We start from the raw sequence: 24,515 nt of genomic DNA, 5'->3' as shown, positions 1-24,515 counted from the left end.
TGAACGCCGATCGACCAAACTGCCATGCAATCGGCTCCAATTAGCCGGCTCAAAGTGCCACACTCGCCCCCCCAACCAAGGAAAACTCAAAGGGCATCGTATAATATAGCGCGTCGACGCGCAAAAGGGCGGGTGAACGATAACTCGGTGCCTTTGAGATCAAGGCTGTGCCATATTATACAGATCGACTTGCGTGTAACATAATTGGGGAGAATTAGCGCTCCGTTGGGGTGTTTCGGTACGCGTGTGAAGCCGCGTTTGCGTTTGGGATGGGCCTATACATGACGTAAGTTTGCATCTCATTTTTCGATCGTTGCAAATGGTAATTGATGGGGCAGCAATTACGAGCTGGAAAGAAATCGCGCGGTTCTCTCTCTCTTGCGATGAGTGTATAATCGATGCGTCCGACGGGCTGTCCTCGTTAGTTACAATCGAGTGATTCTCCGATTGCACGATGCATATATGTATAGTCGAGGCCAGGATATGCCCGATTGGGTGATCGATTCGACGACAAGGACGACTATACTCTGCGCAGCTATTGTTTTCGGACTAACTTCTGGTTATCGTTACCTTGTATCAGCTTCCATGCAGCGCGTCATATTTTCGACTTTGGTCCTTGATGGTCCATTATTTCGTTGCACTAACTGGGATTACTTCGGATGGCTGATTTTTTTTTTTTTTTTTTTTTTATTTCTTTGGGTTGAATTCTGCATCTTGGATGTGTATATGAGTACCTATCCATCGCAAAATGGTCGTTGTGTCATTCGTTACGGAGGTGAAACGAGCGAACCATTTATCGATTACCTTATTCGCAGCTGAAAATTTAATGAAAATTCTTACATTGGGGGTTGAGAGCTTTGTGGAAAAAGAAAATCTCCCCTCCTTTTAGCGATAGCCGTGACCCTTTGATGAGTATGTAGGCATTGTTACTTAGAAATTTATTTTCCATTAACGTCCCACTGTCCTTTTAGTTGCGAAATATTGCAAGCGGCAAAAATGTCTGTGCTCAATAGCCTTGCTAAAAAATTAGTGTATGAAAGAACGCGCACGTGCGTAACATAATAGGGCATATTACTGCACGAGTTGGACAAGAGAGAGAGAGAGAGGATGCAGGCTTGTCACGCAGGCCGCAAGTGTGCAGCACACCTTTTTGTAAATACGTGTACACGCGAGTATATCGTCGGTGCATTAACATCGCGATTCATCACTTTGTCGCGTGTACACGCGTCAGTCCGTACCGAGTCATTAGGAGTTTTGCATCGTCGCTGAAAATTATCTAAGTTGCCGACTTGTTTGACCGTCGAAGCAACAAAGTCGACTGGAAGTTTCGCGTTTTATTTTATCGCTGTGGCTATTTCGAAGAGAAATATGAGGTAAACAAGTAACAAATGATTAGTGAAAACAAAAAACAAAAACAAAAATTATTACTCGGCTTTGATGGTCGGCTAATTGTGAAGCATGAAAGACGAGCCATCTGTTATTTTTCCCGACGAGGTGACTCCTTTCATCTGACTCCTGTTGAATGATAATGGCTTTCGTGCAAAAAACTGCAGAGGGGATGGATTAGAGAAGCGCTAAAGTTTTTCCACAGTTACGGTGATAAGGTAACTTTTCGAAACAACTTTTTTTTTGTTTGTTACCATTTCAAAAGCCTTTATCGTCCCCTAAATTACGTCTGTCTAACATTTTTATTTTTTTTTATTTTACGTGTAATCGGCTCGCAGAATTCAAAGTCAACGAGAACTTTTTATTTTTATTTTTGAGCTTCTAGTGGATTTAAAAAAAATTTTTTTTTATATCTCGAGACTACCTTTTGTCGTGACGACTCCTCGGTTCGCAGATGCATTAGTTTATTGCTTTTACGAGATGTGAGACGTTACACAACATTGGCACGACGTCGCATTAAAATTATTGCTGCTATTTGGAAAAAAAATGGATATTTTTTGCAAAGCACCTTTTTCAGAATTCTTTGATCTGTAGACCTAAAATATTTAAAACAAGCGTTCCACAGCGTTGGTCGATCGACATAATTTCAGGAAATCCTTACAAACATAATGTGGTATAAGTGCACGTCATGCAGTATCCACTTGAATATTTTATCAGGGCATTTTAACGTCGGTATAACCAACACTTGCAAATTTATGTTAAATACAAGTGAATGCAATCATTTCCCAAGTGTTGACGTGGTTATGGCGGAACAAATTTCAGAGTACTTAACAAAATATAAGTAGGTACATACAGATAGGCGCAGTAGATTGAGACACTTTTATCTGGCATCTGTTAATTTTACGAGTAAACACTCCGCGTCGAGTGACCATTTCAAGTACGCGTGTGTAAGCTCGACTGTCAAATGGGCATTGAAAAACTCGCCATCAGTGGCGGGGGAATTTTTGTTTTTACTCCAAGAAGTTACGAATCGCCAGTCAAACCAATCCCGAGTTTTCATCGTCACCAGCGCCTGGCGACTCATTTTTCCCTCGCTCTCTCGTTTATTTCCTTTTTTCCTTCACACACAAACTCCGAAGTCGTGACTGCACTCGAGGAGAAATCGCTCCTACTACTGTACTTTCGAAAGCTGCTGCAGCAAGTGTTATATATACATACATACTCGTACGTACAAGTCCCTACGGTGCAGTTGTGGAAAGAGCTTACTGCTGTCCTGCGAATCCGCGAGTAACTTGCACCGCTGCTTCTGACACACTTTCGTGTGCTTCGAGCAGCTGATCGGAAAATTTCTCGAGTTTATACGAGCACGTACCAATTTATTATTTTTCAAGGGATGTTTTTTTTTTTTTTTTTTCTTTAGAAATAAATTTTAAAACTTTTATAATTTGTTTCCGAAACTCGTGAACTCTCGAGAAATTGCCCGTCCGCGATATAAAGGGGAACGAATGACTCGTTTCGTCTGTAAAACATTTCTCTCCGTTCCTACCGGTTTCTCGGGCATTAATCACTTTGGTCGTAACTTTTTCACTGTGAGCCTATATATATATATGTTATAACTTCACCATAGTCAGAAAAAATCGCGTGAAATCTTGGCAGCCGGTCTGATGTGACGAGTAAACGGAACCGTTGAAATTACTTTATCGGTAATTTACGATGCCGATGGTTCCTTGTTTATTGCGAAAATATTTATGGAGACATCAGCTATTGTGAAAAAAATAATATACCTATTTTCACACGTATTTTTGTTTATAAAATTTGACATTGAGAATATACGAACTATTGCGTACTTTTTAAATATCCCTCAAAACTAAAAGAGTCAAAGTCGTATTTTAAATATACACGTTTATTTATTTAGCGTTGGTGCTATTAATAAATCGTGCCCGACGTTTACCCTGAAAATGTATTTTCAAATCAAATACTGTTATTTTTGCAAAAAAAAAAAAAAAAAAAAAAAAATACAGCAACAACAAGTACTTAATTAATCAAGTAAAAAATTCCGAGTCATCCGATCAATTAGAAAAAAAGCAATGTACAATCGTTTAAAGAAGCAGCAATTCATCGAGTGTTAAATAATGAAAAAGTACATGCGTCTTTCGCCCACACTATATTCTCTTACGCCACGGCGTCGAACAATTACCTTTACGAGCGTCCAACTTTTCCAGCTTCACTTCAATAACAAAACTCCATACCTAAGTAACACACAACAAAAACCAAAAAATCTGGAGACGAATTTACTTTAGTCCAACTATATATTAAATTCGTTTTTGTCCAACTCACGTGTTTTTTTTTTTTTTGCCTTGGCCCTCAAAAGACCCACAAACCATCACCTTCCGTAAAGCAACTCGGGCAAATTGACTTTCTTTCTTGTGTACGTATTTGTGGCATTTATGTATAGGACTCGATGCGTTTTAAAGCTTTTTAGAGAAGCCGTCCATTCAACGGTAGAAAGAGATGGATCAGTTGGACATGAAACGTCCGAGTGTATAAATATTTGCCCACTGGCGAGTTGATCTATTACCTTGGTTCGGCGGAAAAACGTGTATAGGAATTTTATTTTTAACTTTTTCGAGTGATAACTTGGTACACGTTGAATCTATGATGACTATGTAGTAAGTGAGGTGCAATGATAAGTTAACAAAAGGATCGGTGGAGTTATAAAGGGTAACCATTGGGAGCTCAAACCGGTTATATTTAGTTACAGGTCCTTTGGCCTTTCCATGATATTATTTCGTTGAGAACTTCATCTTCGTGACTCACACGTATAAAAAAAAATAATTAATTTATCCGTTTCCGGGACGATTGGATGTATGCTTTTCTCGATGTAAGAAGAAAAAGAAGGAAAAAAAAAAAAAAAAAAACAAACGTTTTCTTTTCTGATTTCCCGCAGATGCCGAGCAACACCACCATGGCGGGCAGTACGCTACAGGAGGACGAGCTGCGCCAGCTACAGCTCGAGCTTCAGCAGAAATGCCTCGGGGAGCAGGCTAACGCAACTCTGCCGCCAGGTCAGTTATTATACGAATACGTACGGGCGTTTTTTTTTTTTCCTCCCTCTCCCTCTCTCGTTGGAGTGAAATTTTCTTCTTTCGAGAAAGAATTGCATATTCTTCTTGCTTTGAAAACACCGGATTATTTTCTACGTCAACGGTCCACGTCCTTTTTTTATTTTCCCTCCCCAAGTCTTGCGGTAAGAGCATCTCGGGCCGAAGTAAGTATAGGTATACTCTATACAATAAATTTCGCCAAGACGTGTCGTGTAGCCCTCGCACGCACTCCCTCAAGTGGGGAAGAAAAAAGAGAGTTACAGAACACAGGGAAGGGTGTATCCGATTGTTGCTCGTATCACGCGAATGTAGGATAAAAAGAAAAAAGGTAAGGAGCCTCTTTTGGAAAAAAAGCAGTTCCTGTAGCCCACCGTTGAAAAATAAAGAAACATCGGTCGCAAAGTACATTTTCCAATTCCCGCACCTAAAAAATAAAAAAATAAAAAAAAATAAAAAAGAACTCACCAAAGACCTTGCAGCATCCGAAACACAGCCCTTGGTATACGAAAATAAACTTGGACGCGAATTAGTATTTGGGCTCGAGCTTACACGCATATATACGATCGATTCGAAGTTTTATTTGCCTGCCGGAAATTTCAGAGGGAAAAAGTGCGTAGCTGCGTAAAAGCATCGTGTCCCCTCTTCTCGACGAACTTCCTATGTATACACGCTTATTTACGGTGCGTACAGAACTAAGGGAACCGTTATACTCCAATGGCTACATATATAGACCGTACATCGATGTTCGAACAAGTGTGCTCTTGAGCAGAGGTAATACTTGTGCGAAATGACGCGAAAACTCGGATACGTCGTAGCGACGAGTTGCAAGCTTTTCGTGTTGGGTATGGCTAAAGGGTGGCTTTTTTGGAAAGGTTTTATTCGTACAACGGTTGAAGCTTGAACTCTAGCATCCGCTTTTTTTTTAAATATAAATTCGCATAAAACACACAAACATCGTGATATTTGAAAAAATTACAACTAACAAGCATGAAGTTCAAATTATAGTTGAATCAAGCGAACATGGACTTTTTTTCGTATACCGTACACGACACCTTTTGTAAAAGTTGCCATAATGTTTCTAGCTTTCGAGAAAAAAAAAAAAAAAAAAAAGAGTACACGAAAGTCGTACACCACGAGCTTTATTTTCATGCCACTGGCTGCCACCTGATACCCGAGCTTTCCGCAAGCTCCTTTGGCATTTTTCGAGCTCTTCATTGAATTTCACGATGGACACGCATTGTTACCATTTTACTTTGCGAGTTGATAAAAATGTTTGGCAAATAAAGGTCGTGTGCGTGACCATAGTGTTGAAAAAAAAAAAAAAACTCATCTCTAACGTACCTACACAACCTCAAACATTCTGTGACAAATCGAAAGCCCTGCAGGCCGAATCTTATATACTGCCGCATCGGAGAAGTTGGCTGTCACCTTGGCTGTTCCATTTGCCACGAGCTACTTCAGGCTGATACGCGACCCCACAGCTACGGGGCATTAAGCAATACACCACCCACCCCCGGAGCTCCCTCTTCCCGGGGATGGGGGAGGAAAATCCAGCCTGGCTTTTAGCTAGCCGTGTTATTGCCGAGAGAGAGAGGAGCGCTTGTGGAACGTACTTGGAACAGATGAGCTCTTTGCTGGCAAGTGTGATTCACGCGGAGGCTCCTTTTTTTTTTTTTTCGAGCAACGGACGCGGGTGGCTGAATTTGTTGTTTTTGATTATTCGGATGCCTCGCACGAGGCGTAACATGTTATTTTTGAAACCACGCACGAGTGGCGTCGCGGGGATGTCCGTGGCCCAACTGTTTGGAAAAGTGCCAGTCACCATCGCGATTGCGCCAGTACAGTTGATAATATTCATCCGCCAACCAAACGATGACGTCACACGTCTCGCTCTCCGTCGGATCCTTGATGCGAAAATTCAATTCCTCACGATGAGTTGTTTTTTTTTACCTCGACGCGTTCATCGCACCGGCCGGTATAGTTAAAAATGGCACTCGTACGGCAAGCCCACGAGAAATCATCATCGTAATGGCCGTTCCGGAGCTTCCGGCTCTTGGATGAAACTTGGCGCCCAAAGCGCACACTGCAAGAGCATATCCCAATAAGAAACGAGCCACAAAGTATATAGGTGTATATATACACCCGACACGCTCAAAGTCAACAAACAATGGATCCTCCCCGATCCGCGCCAACTTCCCTCCAAACACTCGACCTCTAATTACTCCAAACTACTTTTCGGGTGGCGGGATGGGGTTTAGGGGGTGCGAGGTGAGCAAGGCTGCGCGCAGAGAGAGGGGCCGCGTGCACGCGTTTAAGCGCCGTCAAACTATATCCAGCGGAGCTTATGCACCTGCTGCGGTCGCGCGGCTTGGTCGGGCGTAGCAAACGTGATTACTGGAATAAAGGAGGGTTTTGGAAAGGGGAAACTCTGCGGGGTTTGGAGGAGTGGTGTATACACGTATTATAGGGATGCACACTTTGGGCATTAGCACGCCACTTCAGCAGCAGGTGGAGGTGTATACTTGGGTATATATATTATGTACACACGCGTGACACATCAAACGACATTCGTATAGTTGTGCGTATGTTTAATAGCTATTTTTATATGTTTTGCAGTTTCATATACTTCTCAACCGTACAATTTGATACATTATTTTTTGTCGGATGAATTGCTGTGCAAGGGTTGATCATCCGTACGTAATGGCTGGCACCAAATATTAAATATTCATCCAAAAACGCATGAAAAATTTCCAAGCTTGGCATATTTTGCACAAAAGTTTAAAGGGCAAACGGTACGGTACGAAGACAGAGCGAGCTTGCGACGCGATTGTTTAAGCTTTCGAGAAAACACAACAGTGACGGTAACTCAGCACGTCCTTTTGTTGCGCATTCCTATACGCGCTTCCTTGACGCTGAAATTCGTTATCGCAACGAGTTTCGCCTAATTGCGCTTAATTTAATTGCCCACTTTGAGGAGCCCGACTCTTACCGCTAGACAGCGACTTATGCTGTTGTGCACTGCGAAGGGTAGTGCGTGATTTTTTTTTTTTTTTTTTTTTCTAGAAGAGACACATTTTTTCGAGAGAAAGAATAAGTACATCTTTTACAAAGTTTTTTCTTCGAGTTTTTGGTAGCTTATAATAACAAAACGCCAACAATAGCAAATAAAATGATGACCTTTTTCCTTTGGATATTTAGTTAACTGAATGTTGATGGTATAAATTATGGGTTTTAGTGGGAATTGAAATAACGTATGAGTTACACATGGTTAAATGTAGATTTGACAATCGGAAGATTCGATAGAACGGAAAATGACATTATTTTAGAGTTAAAAAAAAAAAAAAAAAAAATTGAAATGCTGCCAAATGATAAACCATCAACAAGTATATCAGTGTAATATGTTGATGGATTTATTCCTTTGATAATAATTAAAAAAAAAAACAACTGATATTGTTTAGAATGTAAGAAACACCTAATCATTAACTTTGACGCGAATCAAATGTTAAATTAAGCACTATAATGCCGATTTAGAAATCAAGCGTCAATCCATCGATCGTTTGAGCACCACCCATATACATATATTTTATGTATAAACGTGAGCATTTTGCATTATCACCCGATAAACCCACGTGTACTTATATCCTTTCAATATGACGCAAAGCGTGAGCCAACAATAAAGCTACCCACAACAAAGAGCCGTTTGAATACGAAGCGCGCGAAAGACCTCACCTCGACCACTCGCTTTTTCGAAATGGAATATTAATGCCTCGCCTTTCCATAATTAAGTCAACAAAGCCAACCAAAGGCTTATCTTCCACAGCCACACATGGCCGACCCTCTCTTTCTCCTGTTTGCGTGCACTATTCTTTCCAGCAGCTTTAAACAATAGATAGATAAGCGCACTCGATCACCGATCGATTAACCGATCCACCGATCACTTTTTTCATAAACAAAAAAAAATCAACCCACTCCATGCGCCTATAGTCACGCGTGACTCTGGAAAAATACGGTGTCCCTTCGGCTAATTGTTCCCGGTAATGAAGTACGCGTGCATATAACGTGCGCCATGTACGGTTTGTAAGCAAAAGTGATCGCTATCGGCTGCGCCTCCCTGTTTTTTCATCCGTAACTCGATGCTGTTTGTTTTGCGAAGAAGTTGCGGCGTGGCTGTCGTTTCCGGCCGATACGAATTGGATTCTTTGTCCTTGGACTTGTAAACTTGCGAGTTTTTTTTCTTTTCTTTTCTTTTTATTCGCTTACTCTGAAAAAAAAGTCCCAGTCGCCGTTTGGGTAACTTTGAAATTGCCATGTTGCACCTTACGAATATAATTTCAATACAAATTTCTGTACGCAAGTATACCCATAACGACCCGGTAATTTTTTAATAAAAATTCACCAAGTGCTACTCGCATGAAATTGCGTATCTGCGACAGTGACAATAGTTAAAATAAACGCACGAAAGTTGAGTCATTCGAGTATAGTTGGTATTCATCTAGCATCCATTGAATGTAATCAATAGTTTTTATTATGTATTGTGGCGTAAGGCTTTTGTACAACCGAGTCTAATAATAATTCGCGGACTGTAGACGCATGTTGATGAAATTTCCATAAATAATGATCGGCCCATTGACATTTGTTGTACGCGGCATTCAAGTTTTACGACCACAGTATACTGTACATGGCTTTTATTGCGAGCCAATGCAAGTATACGCGTGCAATGTATTATTTTAGTCGAGTATAGAGAATCGGTGCAATTGTTATTTACTGCACTGTGCCGAAATAATTAACATTGGATCCATTATGAAAATCAGGGTGGCAATGGAGTGATTGATTTGCCTCTGGGTGGTGCAGTCGAGCGAGTCCGATTTCAATACATCACAGTCCGGGCTCCCTCGATCCAATTAGATTGCTTCGGCCCGACGGGGTCGCCCCAAAGGCCGGCATCTCGTTAGGTGATGGGAACGAGCAAAGATGAAGTATACCGATCTCGTCGGGGTGGGAAAAAAAAAAAAGCCAACGGAAACAATTAGGAAAAATTTATCGCTGCCCGCAAATTTGTGACCCGAGAATTTAAAAACTCTTACAAACGAGAGGAAACGAACGAAAGAAAACGCTTTTATCTTCACTCGGATCAAACAAGATAACCCACGCCAACCCCGATAATTATATTTACTTTGATTTTCATTTTTTTTTCTTGTAAAAATTATTAAATATACCCGATGACCCAGTGTTCACTAATGCCGTTTCTCTTTGTTGGCCGTGCCCTTCGGGCGCAAAAACACAACAAACAATTTCCGAAGCGCAAACAGCGCCAAGCTCGAAACGAGGAATAAACTCGTGGCGAGAAAAGCGTACACGTCGAGGAGATCGACTTGCCACCAAGTGAGATCGACCGCCGGCGATCTCAGCGCGTTTCTGCCGTGACGAATGACGTACTCCACCCAGTAAACCAACTCATCCGCTGGCGACCGCGGACGATCGCGGTACAACCTGGAGCACCTCGCCGTGGTCGTCCTGCAAAGGTAATTTCGTTACGACACGCAATCGATCACTCGAGGAAAAAAACTTGGGCTCACTTGTACTTCTGGTAATTGGACAAGACGTCTTGGAAAACGCTCTCGTAGTCGCTCAGCCGAGCCGATCGCAGCTCCAATTTCCGAGCCACCCTTTTGTTGGCCAAAATGTCGCAGTTCAAGTGCTGCTCGGCGAACAATGGGACGCATATCATGGGCACCGCGTAATGCAGGGCTTCCTGCGTGCCCAGCGATCCCCCGTGGGTCACGAAGGCTCTGATGTTCGGATGCTCTGAAAAAAAGTTCACATCTCAACTGGAGACAAAGTTGGGCTTCAGAGAATCGCGTAAAACATATTATGAGATTACGAAAAATCTGTTGCTGCGGTAGCCACGAGCGAACCAGAGTGTTTCCGGGCAGGGGTTTCGGCAAAGCTCGTGGGTTCGGGGCTCTCATGACCACTCGAACTGGCGCTATTTTACCAAACACCCCGTAAAACCTGTCCAACAAGTCTTTGGGCATTGTTTCGACGACCGCCATGGACCCGAAGGAAAAGTACACGAAGCCGTCCTTGCTGTCGTCCAAGAACGACTTTAAACTCTATGCACGAGCGGAAAGTTTCAAAAGATTTACAAAATAAACGTATACGTTGGCCGATAAGATATGATATCGTAAAGTGCACTCACCGAGTCCATCGACACCGTCGTGTCGTTGTTGATGTGTATCCCTCCTATCTCGACGACGGCCGGGGCTTTGGGCTTGATTCCGTGATACGTGTAATGAGAGTTGGTCAGTATCATGGCGGTTCTCCTTTCCAGTTGGCGGTAGTCGGGCAGACCCTTTCCCAAGTACCGATCGATGTATCGTTGCTGGAAACCGGCGTTCTTGTAGTGCTCGCTTATGTCGCGATGGGTGACGAGGACGTTGTACAGTTTGCCCCAAAATGTCAGGTCCTCGTTTTTCCAGGGTCTGAGGTTGCTCGGGTGGAGCCACAAGTTCAGGGGATCGCCTACGAAGCCGTGCATCCACGGGTAAAGTGACGTGGTGACCACTCCGACCACGGGTATGTCGAGGAGGTGGCCGATCGCAGGGAAGCACTGGTACCCCGACAAATACTTGCGTATACGAGAGAAAAGACGTACATGAGATGACTGTTTTTTTAAGTACGAAAAAATGATAAACTCACGTGAACCAATAGTAGGTCGTAAGTCCTGTGTTTTTGCTGTTCTTTGACCAACTTTTGCACCTCCGGATTGCCGAGGTGATCGCAGATGCCCTTCAATATGTCGTAGATCCACTTGTCCTCCTCGTCCATCGACATCATCGTTTTGTAATCTATCGACGCGTACTCCTCGCTGCTCCTCAGTTTCACGATGTCGTTGTAATTCCGCGTGGATTTTTCCAACGGATAGTGACTTATAACGTCGACCTGGTGTCCCTTGCGCGCCAGTGCCTTGGCAGTCTCTTGCAAAACGATCGCGTGGCTTCTCCCGTGAAAGGGAAAAGCGGCAAGTATGCGATAGGCATCGCACGTGCACAATAAACAGACGAGCCAGACAATTACCGTTGAGAAATTCATATTTATTTTAACTATACAAGGGAGACTTTTAGAACACGGCGTGCAGTCAATATCGATCGGTAGCGTTAACCGGCTACTGTCGTCTAACACAGTCATACCCACTGCACGCATTTATCTCAATGCAATACTTTATTTTATTTTTTCACCTCGGTATTATCTTTTGTTTTAATACCTCGTCCGAGCCGATAACGCGAAATTCCCGGGGAACAACGGCAACATCAGTACTTCCACGTTATGCATACGTCGAAAATTGACATTGGAAAATCCACGTGGACAGGATTGATTATTCGCATGATGATTAAACGATACAAGTGTAGTATTATATATGCATATGTATATATATTTAGCTACTCTTTTTTGCGCTTCGATACACAACTGGTTCTCGATTTGCCGAGTAAGCACCGCAGTAACGTCTTGATGGTAAAAACAGCGACGAACAAAATCAAGGATAGTCCCGCTGTTGTGACGGCAAGGACGTCCAACAGGTCGAGCTGCCACCAGGTCAAATCCATCGCTGGTGATCTGAGCACGTCCTTTCCGTTCCTCACCACGAACTCGATCCAAAAGGCCGCCGTGTCCATTGGGCTCAGCGGCCGGTCCCGAAACAACCTTGACAACTCCCGCACGTTATCCCTACAACGACCCATGCCCGTCAACCCATGAATTTGCAACGAAAGGACACACACACACACACACACTTACCTGTAAACGGGATTGCTCAATACTTCGTTGATGGCACCGTCGAACGTTTCTCGGGTTTCTCGGGTGAGTGACATGATGTCGGCTGAGACGGCGACTTTTTTCTGCACGTAATTCTGAGTGTTGGTCCACTGATCCGCGAGGACGGGTAGGCAGAGCATCGGGACGCCGTAAAAGACCGACTCCTGCGTGCCCAACAAGCCCCCGTGCGTGACGAACACTCTGACGCTGGGATGTTCTGCGCGAAACAAAACAAAAACACACGTATATCTTAGGTGTGGCATTGAACGCGGTTCTGGGAGTGTGTCGGGTTGGCAGTTCTCACGCAATATTTTCTCCTGGGGCATCCATGGCAGGGTGCGAAAGTTGGGGGGCAGTTTGACGGACAGGCTTTCGGGATTGGCCACGCGCATCAGCACCCGAGTGGGCGAGAGTCGTCCCAGGGAGTCAAAGATCACGGCCACGGTCTCCTCCGGGAACATTTCGATCCGCAGTATCGAGCCCAGGGAGAAGTACACCACCCCGTCTTTGCTCTCGTCGAGCCAACGCTTCAGGTCCTACGAGACATTGACAATTCATTGCGTAGGTGTATTATGACATGCTAAGGCGTTGCGTTACATCTGTCATTTCTGGGCCGTCGTTTTGTATGTGGAGGCCGCCGACCTCGACGAGGCCGGTCGTCGTGGGTTTGACGCCGTTCACGGGAAAGTACGTGTTCACCAGCAGCAACGAAGCGCTGCGCTCGAGTTGCCGTATGTCGGGCACCCGGGGTCCAAAGTACCTCTGCAGCAGTTCGTTTTGGTTCCTCGAGTGGAAAACAAACGCGGATTTGACGGTGTAGAAAAAGTAGGCGTTGTAGAGGCGCCACCACAAGCCACCTGCGCCCGGGGGAACTGGGCTGAAGTTGTTGGGGGAAATCGCCACGTTTTCCGGGTTGCCGATCATGTCGTGGACGTGCGGGTACAGCGCCGAGGTGCTCACCAGCACCACCGGCACGTTCCACAGGTGGCCCAGCACCATGAAGCAATTACTATTGAACACCTACGCAATCGTGGACGGATCGATGGATACACGATGGATTGCACGCGATTGACACGGTGTAAAAAGGTAAAATATAGTTACTTGAGTTATGACAACGTCGTAGGGCGGGTCTTTCGGTGGATGGCGGGCCAAATTTAAAAATTCGGGCATGCCCATGTACTCGCAAAGTTTGTAGCCAATGTCCAATACGGAGCTAAGATTGCCGGTGCGGGAAAATCCTTTGATGATATCGTAGTTCAAGTTGCCTATGATTTTGGCGGTTTTGTCGGGAAATTGAAAGATTTGGGTGTAATTAGGTACATTTTCAGTTTGCGGGAAAGGCGTGATGACGTCGACCTGGTGGCCCTTGCGTGCCATGCCCTTGAACAATTGATTCATCATTATGTAATGGCTTTTCCCGACGAACGGGTAGATTCCCAAAATTCGGTAACAACTGCAATGATCGGCAAACAACAACGTTGGGACCAATAACAACAAGAGCAGCTTGCGGGTCCTCATTTTGACTCGAAACACACTTTGATTAATGTTCGATGAATATTATTGAAAAATACCAGCTCGTATAGCTATGAGGAAAAAAAAAGGTAAACTATCGTGAAAAATCTCGCACTGCAGCTGTTGCGGGTTCTGCGCTCAAGCGTCAACTGAGATCTTGGCGAGAGATAGCAACGACTGATACTTACGTTTTTTTTTTTTTTTTTTTCATTGCGCAATTTCCTCTTGGATTGCACGCAACAATTAAAAAAATTAAATACAAGCCTGAGATTTTTCAACTTTCCGACAAACGTTTATCTCAAGGAAACAGCCTGACAAACAGTTTTTTTTTGTTCTCCCCCCTTTACTGTTAGCAAACTGATAATCACTATTATCAATAAATAAAGTAACATCGATAAACCGTGCATACATGCAAACATACGTATATTCAGATATGTATAAAAAAAAAAAAAAAAAAAAAAAAAAAAAAAGGTAAACAAATCGTTTACAGTCCCGCGTATATAGCTCAATCGGCGCGCGGTGCTCTTATGTAAGCCGAGTATTTACCGCATACGCTCCGGCAAACAATCGGCAGCGAAATTTCAGGCGCGCGTTCTCTTTTATACAATTTACCTCGGCTGGCTGTTCTGGTTGGCTTCATACATACGAGGATGTACGGGTATTGTGTATACCAATACGTTTGACGTTTGGAAAACTTTATCCGATCTGGCTTTATTGGTTTGGAAATAAACAACGGGCAGCCAAAAATTTAAATGTACGCAGGTTGCATAATGCACGTGAAATCACAAAGGTAAATAAAAAAAAAGCCTTTAGTATTCGGTAAAGATACAAAGAGCGGGAGGAAGGGGTGGATTAAAAAAAAAAAAAAAAAAAGAATTCGGGCAATCCCGATGGTTTTGATTCAACGTATTCCACATCCCCTGCAGGTATACACATTTATTTGTGGGGTGCACTGAAAAAAAAGCAAATATAAAAGCAGTCGTTGGCTGAGCGGGTGTGCTATCGTTTTTCCGCTTAACGTGTAGGATGGACGAGGCGGTGATCAGGCGACTGACAAATACATGGCAAATGGTATGGAAAATAATAAAGCCAGGAGTTTTTTTTTTTTTATGAATTTTTGATGAATATAATAGTTAGCTCCAAGGAGGAATAATAACAATTTGTGTATAACTGCCGAGCGATGGGTACAAGTGGTAGGTGCGAGAATTTTAACGCTTGATCATTGTTTTTGGCTTTTGTTTTCTTTTGTGCCACGCGCGTTTTATTGATTATTCCTCCTACTCTGTTTGATGGTTGTTTTTTCGGGTGCCCTCTGTTCGCTAGGTGCAAGTCATCATCGGGGCGAGGATGAAAAAAAAAAAAAAAAAGGAAAAATCGACCCTAAACGCAACGGGTCGGAGAGTAAAAGGTTCATTTGTACCACGAGTGTGTGTATTGAGCGCATGAGTGACGATATTTTTTTCAGGATTTCTCGCCTCGTCTTAAATTGATGTCGATGCTCGAGTATTGGAAAAAAAAAAAAAAATATATCCATTGAAAAACGCATACGCTTAGTTTGCTTGATATGTAAGGAGATTTCCAAACAAACGAGTAAAGTGATCGAGCACTTTTAGAAATATATATATATATGCTTATCTCTTGAGCGTGTCATAAAAAATGATCAGATCAATCGACATCCACGTCGTACACACGTATTATAGTGGTCGCAACTTCTCCACCTGTACGCAGCATATATACCGAGACTTTAATTTTTTGCCCCTGTAATATTTACTTTCCTAGTACAATACTCGTCGAGGGCAAAGTGCTCGGGTTACCCCGAGTAATCATTATCCCTCCTAAAATCTCGTTTCAGGAAGGAAAGACCCTTATCTCGCTTCTCTTTTGCCGAGCTCTCAATATCTCCCTATCCGTTCGCTTGTGTCACGTTGGACGAAACAAAGCCGATAAAACGTGTAATTTGCAAGGCTAACGATGAGCTCGGGTTGTACAGGAGAGCAATTACAGATGCGACGCTCGAAACTTTCGCTCGTTGATTACAGGAACGGAGATGCAACAAAAAAAAGTACATGACGCGAGGGGTATCAACGGGTCATCGCGGAAAGTCTGGTTATTTATGGTTACTTTTCTAAAATATGTCACACGGACTTTGGACGGCAATCACAAATGGTCACGTAATTCATTTGTCAGGTGATCAATCTTATCAATGAATATCTTTTAGAAAATAGTTTTGGGAATTTAAAAGTTTTTTTTCCCCGTGTAACCATCACCATTATGAAACTAATTTATGAAAAAAAAAAAAAAACAATTATAAAAATAATGATGGCAACGGAATTCATGAGAGTAAAAAATACGATGTTTAATTTTTCAACAACCCACGCAAATTCCGTATTTATGTATAAATACATAGTCCACGTGTGTGTGGGCAAGAGAAGAAAGCCCAACAGACTCTCTAGAATGTATAGAGTAGAAACTAAGTACGCGAGGGTCAGTCCTCAAAGTTCAAACTTTAGTTCTGAATTTCAAGTGCGCAATTACGTTAGTCCCACGAGCTGAGAGGCTTGGAAGTTTATGTTGCGCAGTTACCGAGACACTTTGAGTTGGTATACACCTTACGTTATACTTTGTAGTTGTTGTCCGTGATCGGTTGTCCCCAGATGCTCTCCACTTTACCCCGAAGGTATTTCCAGTCCAACCGACTCGTATCGCTCGAAATTCGATGGTGATTTCGTATTTGATAGAAAAAACATTAAATTAATCACTCATTGGCTGGGAAAGACGCGAAAAAAATATTTTAATTAAAAAAAAACACCCGGAACCGATTCTCCATCAGATTTCTTCGAAACGATCATCCCGGGATTCGCAAGAAAATTGGACCGATAAATCAACCACACACTCCCCTGATCTCGCATCCTACGAGGAAGTTCTTCCAATTTTTCGCGTGTCGATTCCTCTCAACTCGCGTGTATTTTTCACCTCGACAAAAAAAAACACATGCCCTTCTACAATGCTCTGTGCGGTAGTATTTTTTTTTTTTTTAAAGGGTAGATAGATCGTCAGCGAGATCAAGTCAACACTTTCATACACGCATGGATTTCTGCACGTTTTACTTTGATTGGTATACATATACGCCCTGTTATTGTTTACAGTTTTAATCTGACGATTGTTTCCACCTGGAAACAAAGTAAAAACACGAATAAAGGTATAAACAGTGATTTCGAGTGATCAATACAATGTTGACTTGACGTGGAAAAATTGAACGAATTCGGCGTCAATTTGAAAACTATTTGCATCCTCACACAAACGCGTTTAAAAGTGCGGCTAAAGTGGGTATACATTAAATTCCCCTGCATACGAGCGAGTTGGAGCTTCGCTTTGTAAAAAGGGAAAGGCTTTTTTGTCCGTGGGAACAAGCGAATGGACGGGACGGGAAAGGCGACGAAAAGTGCGGAAAAATAACGATCGGCCGGGAACTCGTGATTAATTTATTCCGAGGGCTGCAGGGTATAGTTGTGACTCTTTTTAAGGCACAAAGGGCAGCGAAACGCTTTGAAATTTTAATTGTTAACGATCACGTGAATGTAACGTATTCTAATATTTTTACACAAAAAAAGAAAAAACAAAAATTAAATGCTTTTGAAAAAATACGTAAATACAAATTCAACTATTGTTGCTCAAACGAACAATCGTGTGCAAGTGCGGATTGTGTTTAAAGATGCAGTTTTGAATGATTGTCTTTATGCATACACGGCAATTGAATTTGATAATTATGAATACTGCATACTTAAATACAATTTTTGTAGATAAATACTGTTGTTACATTAGCAAACACGCATAATAATAACTTTATAATACTGTATTTGAATAAAATGTAGCTGACAATGTGAGTAAAAAAATTTTTCTTGTAAAAACTACAAATAAACTGGGGCACAATTATTTTATGGATTTTACAAACAAAGTTCATTGTAAAGTATTGGAAATGAAATATTTTAATACTCTATCAATTTCTTGGGCTGATTTTTTTTTTTTTTTTCTAGAAAAATGTTTTTTTCAAGTACAATCAACTGCAATGCATTGATGGAAAAAATTTAAACGACAAAAAATATTGAAAAGGTATGCGAGCCCAAGTCTGCAGTTAGTCGACTAGAGTGCAATCCCTTTTTTTCGCGAGCGAAATATTTCCTTATTAAATTTTGCTCGATATTGATACATGGACCATTCGGGATTCTTTGCGTCATCAAGTAAAAAGTATTATTTATCATTACTATGAAAAAATTCCAAAATCTGTTTAAACTAAACATTTGATGTAATTTCGCAATGATATTGCACAAATTTAATAAAATCAGCTTGTCTCTTCGTTAATGAATGAAATTGTTTTCTGTCTGTTCCGACCATCAGAGCCCTTTTGCCGGGCAATATTCGACGGCTGGTCGTGCTGGCCGCACACGCCCGCGGGAGCCACGGCCTACGCATCCTGTCCAGATTTCATCACCGGCTTCGATCCAAGTTGTAAGTACACCCACAACTGTTCGTTTAAAACATTTCACTGGTCTATGATTAAAATTTTCTATAAAAATGTACTCTCAATTGCGGCATATGTTTTATCATTTGCGTAAAAATATAATCAATATAACAGGTAAAGTCAATGATTTTCAAACATAGGTACTATTTTGTTAGGTAACTTTATTACGGTATGTAAAAAATACACATCGACATGATTTATTTCAAGCACTTGGACATACATCTTGTTAAAAAAATACTTAACATGTCTTCTCTTTTTTTCTTGTATTTCTTGATTTTTTTATTTTATTTTATTTTATTATTATTATTTTTTTTTTCTAACATAGCTCTAGAACTAAGCAAAACATCCATTTATTAAAATGCTCAGACCCGGATTCCAAACAAGATATAAATATGCTTTATTCTCCCTTGGTCTGTATCTAAATAGATTTTCGTAATTTTTTAACAAATTAAAAATTATGTCCAGGTCAGTTTACAAAATTAATCAAGCCTTACTCATTACTTGAAATAGAGGCACTATTTTTTTTTTTTTTTTTTTTTTTATGTAGCTCTAGAACTAAACGTCTATTGAAATGCTCGGACCTGGATTACCCACAAGATAGCAAGGATCTTCTTGTTCCAAAATATATTTTTTAATTCTTACTAGGTCCACTGCTCAATATATATGTATTTTTTTATTATTAAAAAATTATGTCCACATAAATTTATAAATTAAACTTTACTCACTTTTTGAAATACAATCAGTATCTTTTTTTTACATAGCTCTGGAGCTAAACGTCTTATTGAATTGCTTGTACAAAGTAATTAAACTTAATTGCCAGATCCTGCACCATAGCAGTGATCTTGTTGTAAAAAAATATAACTTTAATATTCTTGATAGGTCTGTATTCAAATAGATTTTCGTCTTCTTTAATCGTTTAAAAATTCTAACAACTACTGAAATAGAGGCAACATTTTTTTTTTCTTTTTAATTAAACTATCAACAACAATTATATTTCTAAAATAAATACATCCTTCTGCTTGTAAATATATTTCAATGGCTTATGAACACATCCTCTGGTTTCAAGTATACATAAAAATATATTCGTGTCAACAACAGTAGATATAAAATATATGCATGAACTAGTGAAAAATAGTAAAATTAAATAGCTTCTCTATATTTCATGAATAATCAATAACCAATGTAACTGAATCATTAAATTCTACCGTAAACACATCTATTGTTTATCACATATGAAAAACAGCCAGTATCGCGTAGTTTATGTACCATCGTTATTTATTGAGAAAATAATACCTGTACTGCAAAAATTCAATGAGCAAGCAAACACCTCCATCAGGAACTTACAAAAAAGACTGAACAATTTTATTACTGGATTCGGACAGTTGCTGAAGTATTCTGCAGTGCTTCTTGTCGTATTCGTTGACAAACTTCAAACTTAACAGCTTAGCGGCTACGATGAGGGAGTGCTCGTTTTTATCTTCGATCAGACCCTCGAGAAAATCGGCACGGTTGCATATTATCCTGGAGTAATCGTAGGATTTGAAGCCAGAGATAAACTCGTGAATCAGCCCGACGATGTGCATGAAATACTCTGGCTCGTACCTACTGAGCAGACTGTCCAGGCTCTTGCTCAAGGTGCTACCGAATCTCCTGAACGACGGATGGCTTTTCGCGTAGCAAAGGCTTAGGAAGATCATCACGTGGCCGTAGGAGTGCTCGTACGGACCGAACGCCAACTTGAACTCGGCCAACAAGCCGAGCGTCAGTTTCTCGCTAACCGTGAACTTTTGCACCCGGCTCACGTAGGTGTACAACAAACTCTCGACCACGTTGGGCGCGCACCTCCGTTTCTCCACGCCGAGGGCGTACCAGCGTTTAGATTCCATCACCAACAGGCCCATCAGGTGCTGAAGTCTGTCGTCAAAGTCGGCGCTCGTGGGATTCAGGTAGAATTTGATCACGAACCGATACATGCAAGTTAAATCCATACTGACGTCCTCCATGTAGAACCCTATCGCATCCCGGCAAGCGGCTGTGGACAGGTGATCCTGGACGTTCGACTTGATGTTATCCAGCAGGAGGTCGACGATTTTGGCCGCGCTGTGTCTACTCATGCCCTGCTCGATGAAGCTGCGCACCTTGGCAAGTACCAGGGTCACGTAATCCGAGGCGAAGTCGACGGGCATTGGCTCGTAACCGATCAAATCCTCGAGGTCCAGCTCCTCGCCAATCTTGACGTCTTCTATGAACCTGCGCACGAGCCCCCAAGTGTCCTCGCCCGGTCGCCCGACAAAGAGCTTGCCGATCTTGTCGGCCAGTATCTGGCGTACCGCTCTGTGCTTCTCGGTCTCGTGCATGTACCCCAGAAAGGCGACCAAGTCGGTGCGCGAGGCCATGCTGTCCATCAGCCTGATGGCGTGGCGCTTGCGGAAGAGCCGCTCGCGCGACAACTCCCGCGACAGTTCGATCAGTCGGTCGGATCTAGTGCGGTAAGCGACGTAAGACCACATCTTCATACATCCGTTCACGTAACTCTTGGAATAGTACATGTAGCGGACTGCCAAGAAGTCTTGTACCACCTCGATGGTCGGAGTATTTGCGTTCCTTATGGCCGCGGCCACGTGGCTGGCGATCGTGCAATCGTGGCAGCGAGATTTCTCATCCACGCTCGGTATGAACTTGCGCGCCACTTTCGACAGGATGGGGCCGTCGAGGAGATGTCCCAGTAAACTGATGTTATTTTCTTGCAATGCCTGCTCGGCGAACTTGATGGGCACCTCGTGGTACCACTTCAGAGACTTGAGAAACTGCCGGACGTAGTGCTTTTTCTTCGGCACGAGCGCCTGCTGGACGCAGCACTCGTAGTAGCGCTGCCAGTCCTTCTTGATCTCGCTATAATTTTTCTTCAGCGCTATTATGGCCTCCGTGATGTACGTGACTTTGGGCTTGGAGACCACTACTGCTGGCACTATTGTATTTTCAATCTCGGAAATGATGAGCGTCTCGGTATCTTTGTACTCCTTGTCGGGACAAGTGGCACACGTGCATTCGTCATGGCCATCCGGGAACCAACTGTTGAACAATTCTGGCTCGTGCTGCTTCAGTTTCTCTGCCATAGGAATTTTCCAGTTTCCCTCCCAAGTTGTGAATTTCAATACCCGCTCAACGATTTCCAATAGATGAGGGTAATCCTTGATCGAGAGCCTTCGCACGTTGTTGTCGGCAGTACAGTGACGCTGGTTAAAGTTGTAAATACCGTCGATGACGTTGATTTTGTAAGCCATCGAGAGCCAGTAATTGTTCCTCATACACACGTCCAGGTACCTTCGCTCGTACTCAGCCTCGTCCTCCAGTAACTTCCACGACATGCCCACACGACCCTCCAGGAACAATTGAACTATGTGGTCGATTATCTCATTGGCCGGTAATTCGTGCTTGTCACAGAAATGCACGTACTCCTTGAGTATCTTGATCAGTACCCAGTAGTCCCTGGCGTTCTCCTTTTTCAGCTTGGTTCTTTTGATGATGTTGAACAAGTGTCGCCAATAATTCTCATCAAACTCGTTGATGTTGAATTCCTGCTTTATCCTGTCCAGCATGCTGAGCATGAGGTCTGATCTTTCGTTGTGATAATTTTCATCAACGAATTGCAGCACGTCCAACAAGGCTTCGGTACTTTCGTTGAGCTTGCAGACGTAAATCATCTGCGAAAAGATCTGATGCTTGTTTGATTTCCAATTTCGCAAAATTTTTGCTTTCAACGCGGGTATTGCCTCGTTAATTGGGAGATAGCACCACCAAGAGATCTCGCAATCCGTGAGTGGCATCTTGTGTTGTTCGTTGACTATCTTGCGAGCTAGAGCAAAACGTTTTTCCCTGGGTAGAAAAAGTAAAAACTTGGGAATTATTTTATCGACCTCTTCAAACAGATCGTGGCTGTACTTTTCCATGACTTTATCTCTCAGCAAGGTGGCCCTTTTTTCTTCTGGATAGTACTCCAAATAACCTATGATCTCGTCCATGAGAAACATATCCCAGCATTCCTCTAGTAAGTTGCCAAACATCGTTTCAAACTCTTCAAGGGTTAAGCTATCATAGATTAATTTGAGTGGCACCAATTGGATAATATTTCTTGGGTTTTGTATAAAAATATGCTTTGCCTCTTTAAAAAGCATCTTGGCACGTCGGTTTCCCAAATTTGAAGATATGTGGTGGATTTCCTGCATTATCAGAAAAGTCTCGGGATGCTTGGGAATGAGCATAGGCACGAAATTTTCATACTTGCTGGCATCTAGTAACCTGAACATAGTTCGGCTGATCAAATCTGTCTTGTATGGATTAAAAAAGTCCAAATACTTCACAACTACTTCAGAGTGATTTCTATACAATTTTTTTAGCAACTTGTTTGTCAGCACAATTTTATACTTAACAATGGCATCGTAAATAAATTCACTCGTACAATTTGGTAAAAAGCTAACTGCCTCCTGCATCCTGTAGTCAGTTACAAAACCATTAAAAAAATCCGCTGCTACTCCAGTTTGCTGTCCACCCAAGCATACAGATAATTTTTTTACAATTTCTCTGCGAGTCTTCATAGAAACAAATGGGAACACTATGGATGAGAAATATTTGTAATTAGTCAGGAGTTTGTTGCTGCCATCATAAAACCATCTGGCTCTGAGAGCTTCATTTATCAAATAAGTATCGTCAGACTTCAAAGCCTCTATTATAAATTCGGAATTGTGTGTTTTGACCCCAACGAGAACTTTGATCAAAGGCACTATAACACCGGACACATTATTTTTCTTGACACTGATTTCAAAATCAACATCATCTTGTGCACATATGCTCTTGACTATCTGTCCAATAAATTTAAATTTCTCTGCTCTGGTGTCACCAGGAATATGTTGAATGTTGTATACATAACTAGTAGATAATATTTCCATTATAAAGAGTAAAGAAATATCACCTGAAAATAAAAAATAAAAAAAAATAGGTTTTTACGTTGAATGTTTGAATCTTACAATGTAGTAATATTTGATTAGCCCAATGTTGATGATCAAAAGTAATAGGTACCAATGATGATTCAAATACGTGAAATACGCGCGTTTGTCAATAAATAAATGAAACACAAAACTGATACGAAAAAAAACGAGATTTGTAATCCAATTTCCTGTTAGATAATTATAAGTATCAACAATACACACCTGAACATCACACGTCTGATGTACCCACATTTATATGTAACAAGTACAGAATTACAGATAATACAGATAGGGTAGGGTTAGTAGGTATACAATTCGTTACACTCATTACATGATTACATCATCAAATAATCCGAAATCCGAAAGTAGAGAGAGAGAAAGAACGGACACATTGTACCATCATTGCACATTTATTAATGATATACGTGTACAGTAACATTGCAGATTGACGATTGTTTACACACCAAAATACTTATAGAAAATGTATCTATAAAATAGAAATATTTAAATCTCTTTTTCGATGCCTCGGTATAATATATTCAGTGATGTATATAAATGATGCTTGTTTAATAAAATCTGTCTTGAACATGGCGGAGGAGAGGCTGGGCATCGTCTGCTGCAGGAGCGGGACTTTTGAATTTGAAATATTCACCAACGAGAGCACGAAATGTCACCCCATGTTACAATTCCCTTTTACCATAATATATATGGCACTTATGCCTATCTTAGTAACATTGGGCAATGAGTTCTCAATTTAATAAATTCCAATCAATGCATCTATCCTCTTTCTTCCTTTCCTTGTCTAATTTTTTAAATTTTATTATAATTTAACTTCTGGTTATTCCTACCTTTATCTTACGATTTCGATCATATTGCGAAAGGAAGACTGAATGAACTTTTTAATTGTCATTCGATTTTATCACTATATCTCGTGCTGTTGATAGTTTTTATTGTAGTGTGACTTCCAATATATTGTTACGTACAGTTGAAAGAATACGGAATAAAAAAAGCTTTTCACTATTTTTAAGTTTTAAGTTACAAGTATTCGTAAGACAAAAAAAAGAATTGAATAACAATCGTTTCTCCAAGATATATGACGAAAAAAATTTTCTCAGCATTTATATACTATTATGCATGTAATTTAAATAAAATAGACGAAAATTTTCAAAGTGTCGCTATTATTTATATGTACTAGTA

General features: G+C 41.5%; 4 protein-coding genes across 6 annotated transcripts in view; 1 reads left to right on the top strand and 3 right to left on the bottom strand.

The window, feature by feature from the left end:
* The window catches only part of Dh31-R (Diuretic hormone 31 Receptor), a 120,323-nt gene that overhangs the window by 52,325 nt on the left and 43,483 nt on the right, over positions 1-24,515 (top strand). Inside the window, exons 3-4 of the mRNA XM_089596371.1 lie at positions 4,334-4,451; positions 18,210-18,320. Coding sequence (XP_089452497.1) covers positions 4,334-4,451; positions 18,210-18,320 — 229 coding nt within the window. The remainder of the gene's footprint in view (positions 1-4,333; positions 4,452-18,209; positions 18,321-24,515) is intronic.
* LOC149373453 (UDP-glycosyltransferase UGT5-like) lies at positions 9,725-11,693 on the bottom strand. The gene is made up of 5 exons (XM_089596204.1): positions 11,190-11,693; positions 10,690-11,118; positions 10,372-10,603; positions 10,067-10,295; positions 9,725-10,004 (listed from the first exon to the last, which is right to left on the bottom strand). Exons 1-5 carry the CDS (start codon positions 11,691-11,693, stop codon positions 9,725-9,727), a joined length of 1,674 nt encoding a protein of 557 aa, XP_089452330.1.
* LOC106638733 (UDP-glycosyltransferase UGT5-like) lies at positions 11,750-13,945 on the bottom strand. Of its 2 annotated transcripts, none has more exons than XM_089596427.1 (5): positions 13,404-13,945; positions 12,900-13,322; positions 12,607-12,829; positions 12,285-12,519; positions 11,750-12,215 (listed from the first exon to the last, which is right to left on the bottom strand). In XM_089596427.1, the coding sequence occupies exons 1-5, from the start codon at positions 13,818-13,820 to the stop codon at positions 11,930-11,932; spliced, it is 1,584 nt and encodes a 527-aa protein (XP_089452553.1). In that variant the 5' UTR covers positions 13,821-13,945; the 3' UTR covers positions 11,750-11,929. The 2 variants fall into 2 exon arrangements, with proteins under 2 accessions (XP_089452553.1, XP_089452552.1); XM_089596426.1 differs by having other exon boundaries at positions 11,753-12,215; positions 12,607-12,838.
* On the bottom strand, positions 19,032-24,498 carry LOC106638791 (uncharacterized). Of its 2 annotated transcripts, none has more exons than XM_014352151.2 (2): positions 23,541-24,498; positions 19,032-23,302 (listed from the first exon to the last, which is right to left on the bottom strand). In XM_014352151.2, the coding sequence occupies exon 2, from the start codon at positions 23,277-23,279 to the stop codon at positions 19,674-19,676; it is 3,606 nt and encodes a 1,201-aa protein (XP_014207637.2). In that variant the 5' UTR covers positions 23,280-23,302; positions 23,541-24,498; the 3' UTR covers positions 19,032-19,673. The 2 variants fall into 2 exon arrangements, with proteins under 2 accessions (XP_014207637.2, XP_089453185.1); XM_089597059.1 differs by having other exon boundaries at positions 23,783-23,799.

The sequence above is a fragment of the Copidosoma floridanum genome, unplaced genomic scaffold (genome assembly GCF_036245765.1).
Source record: "Copidosoma floridanum isolate Cflo_tuat_1 unplaced genomic scaffold, Cflo_Japanese_pri ptg000030l, whole genome shotgun sequence".
In the NCBI taxonomy this organism is placed as follows: Eukaryota; Metazoa; Arthropoda; class Insecta; order Hymenoptera; family Encyrtidae; genus Copidosoma; species Copidosoma floridanum.
Note: the sequence above shows the minus strand (reverse complement) of the source record. Positions and strands in the feature narration are given on the sequence as shown.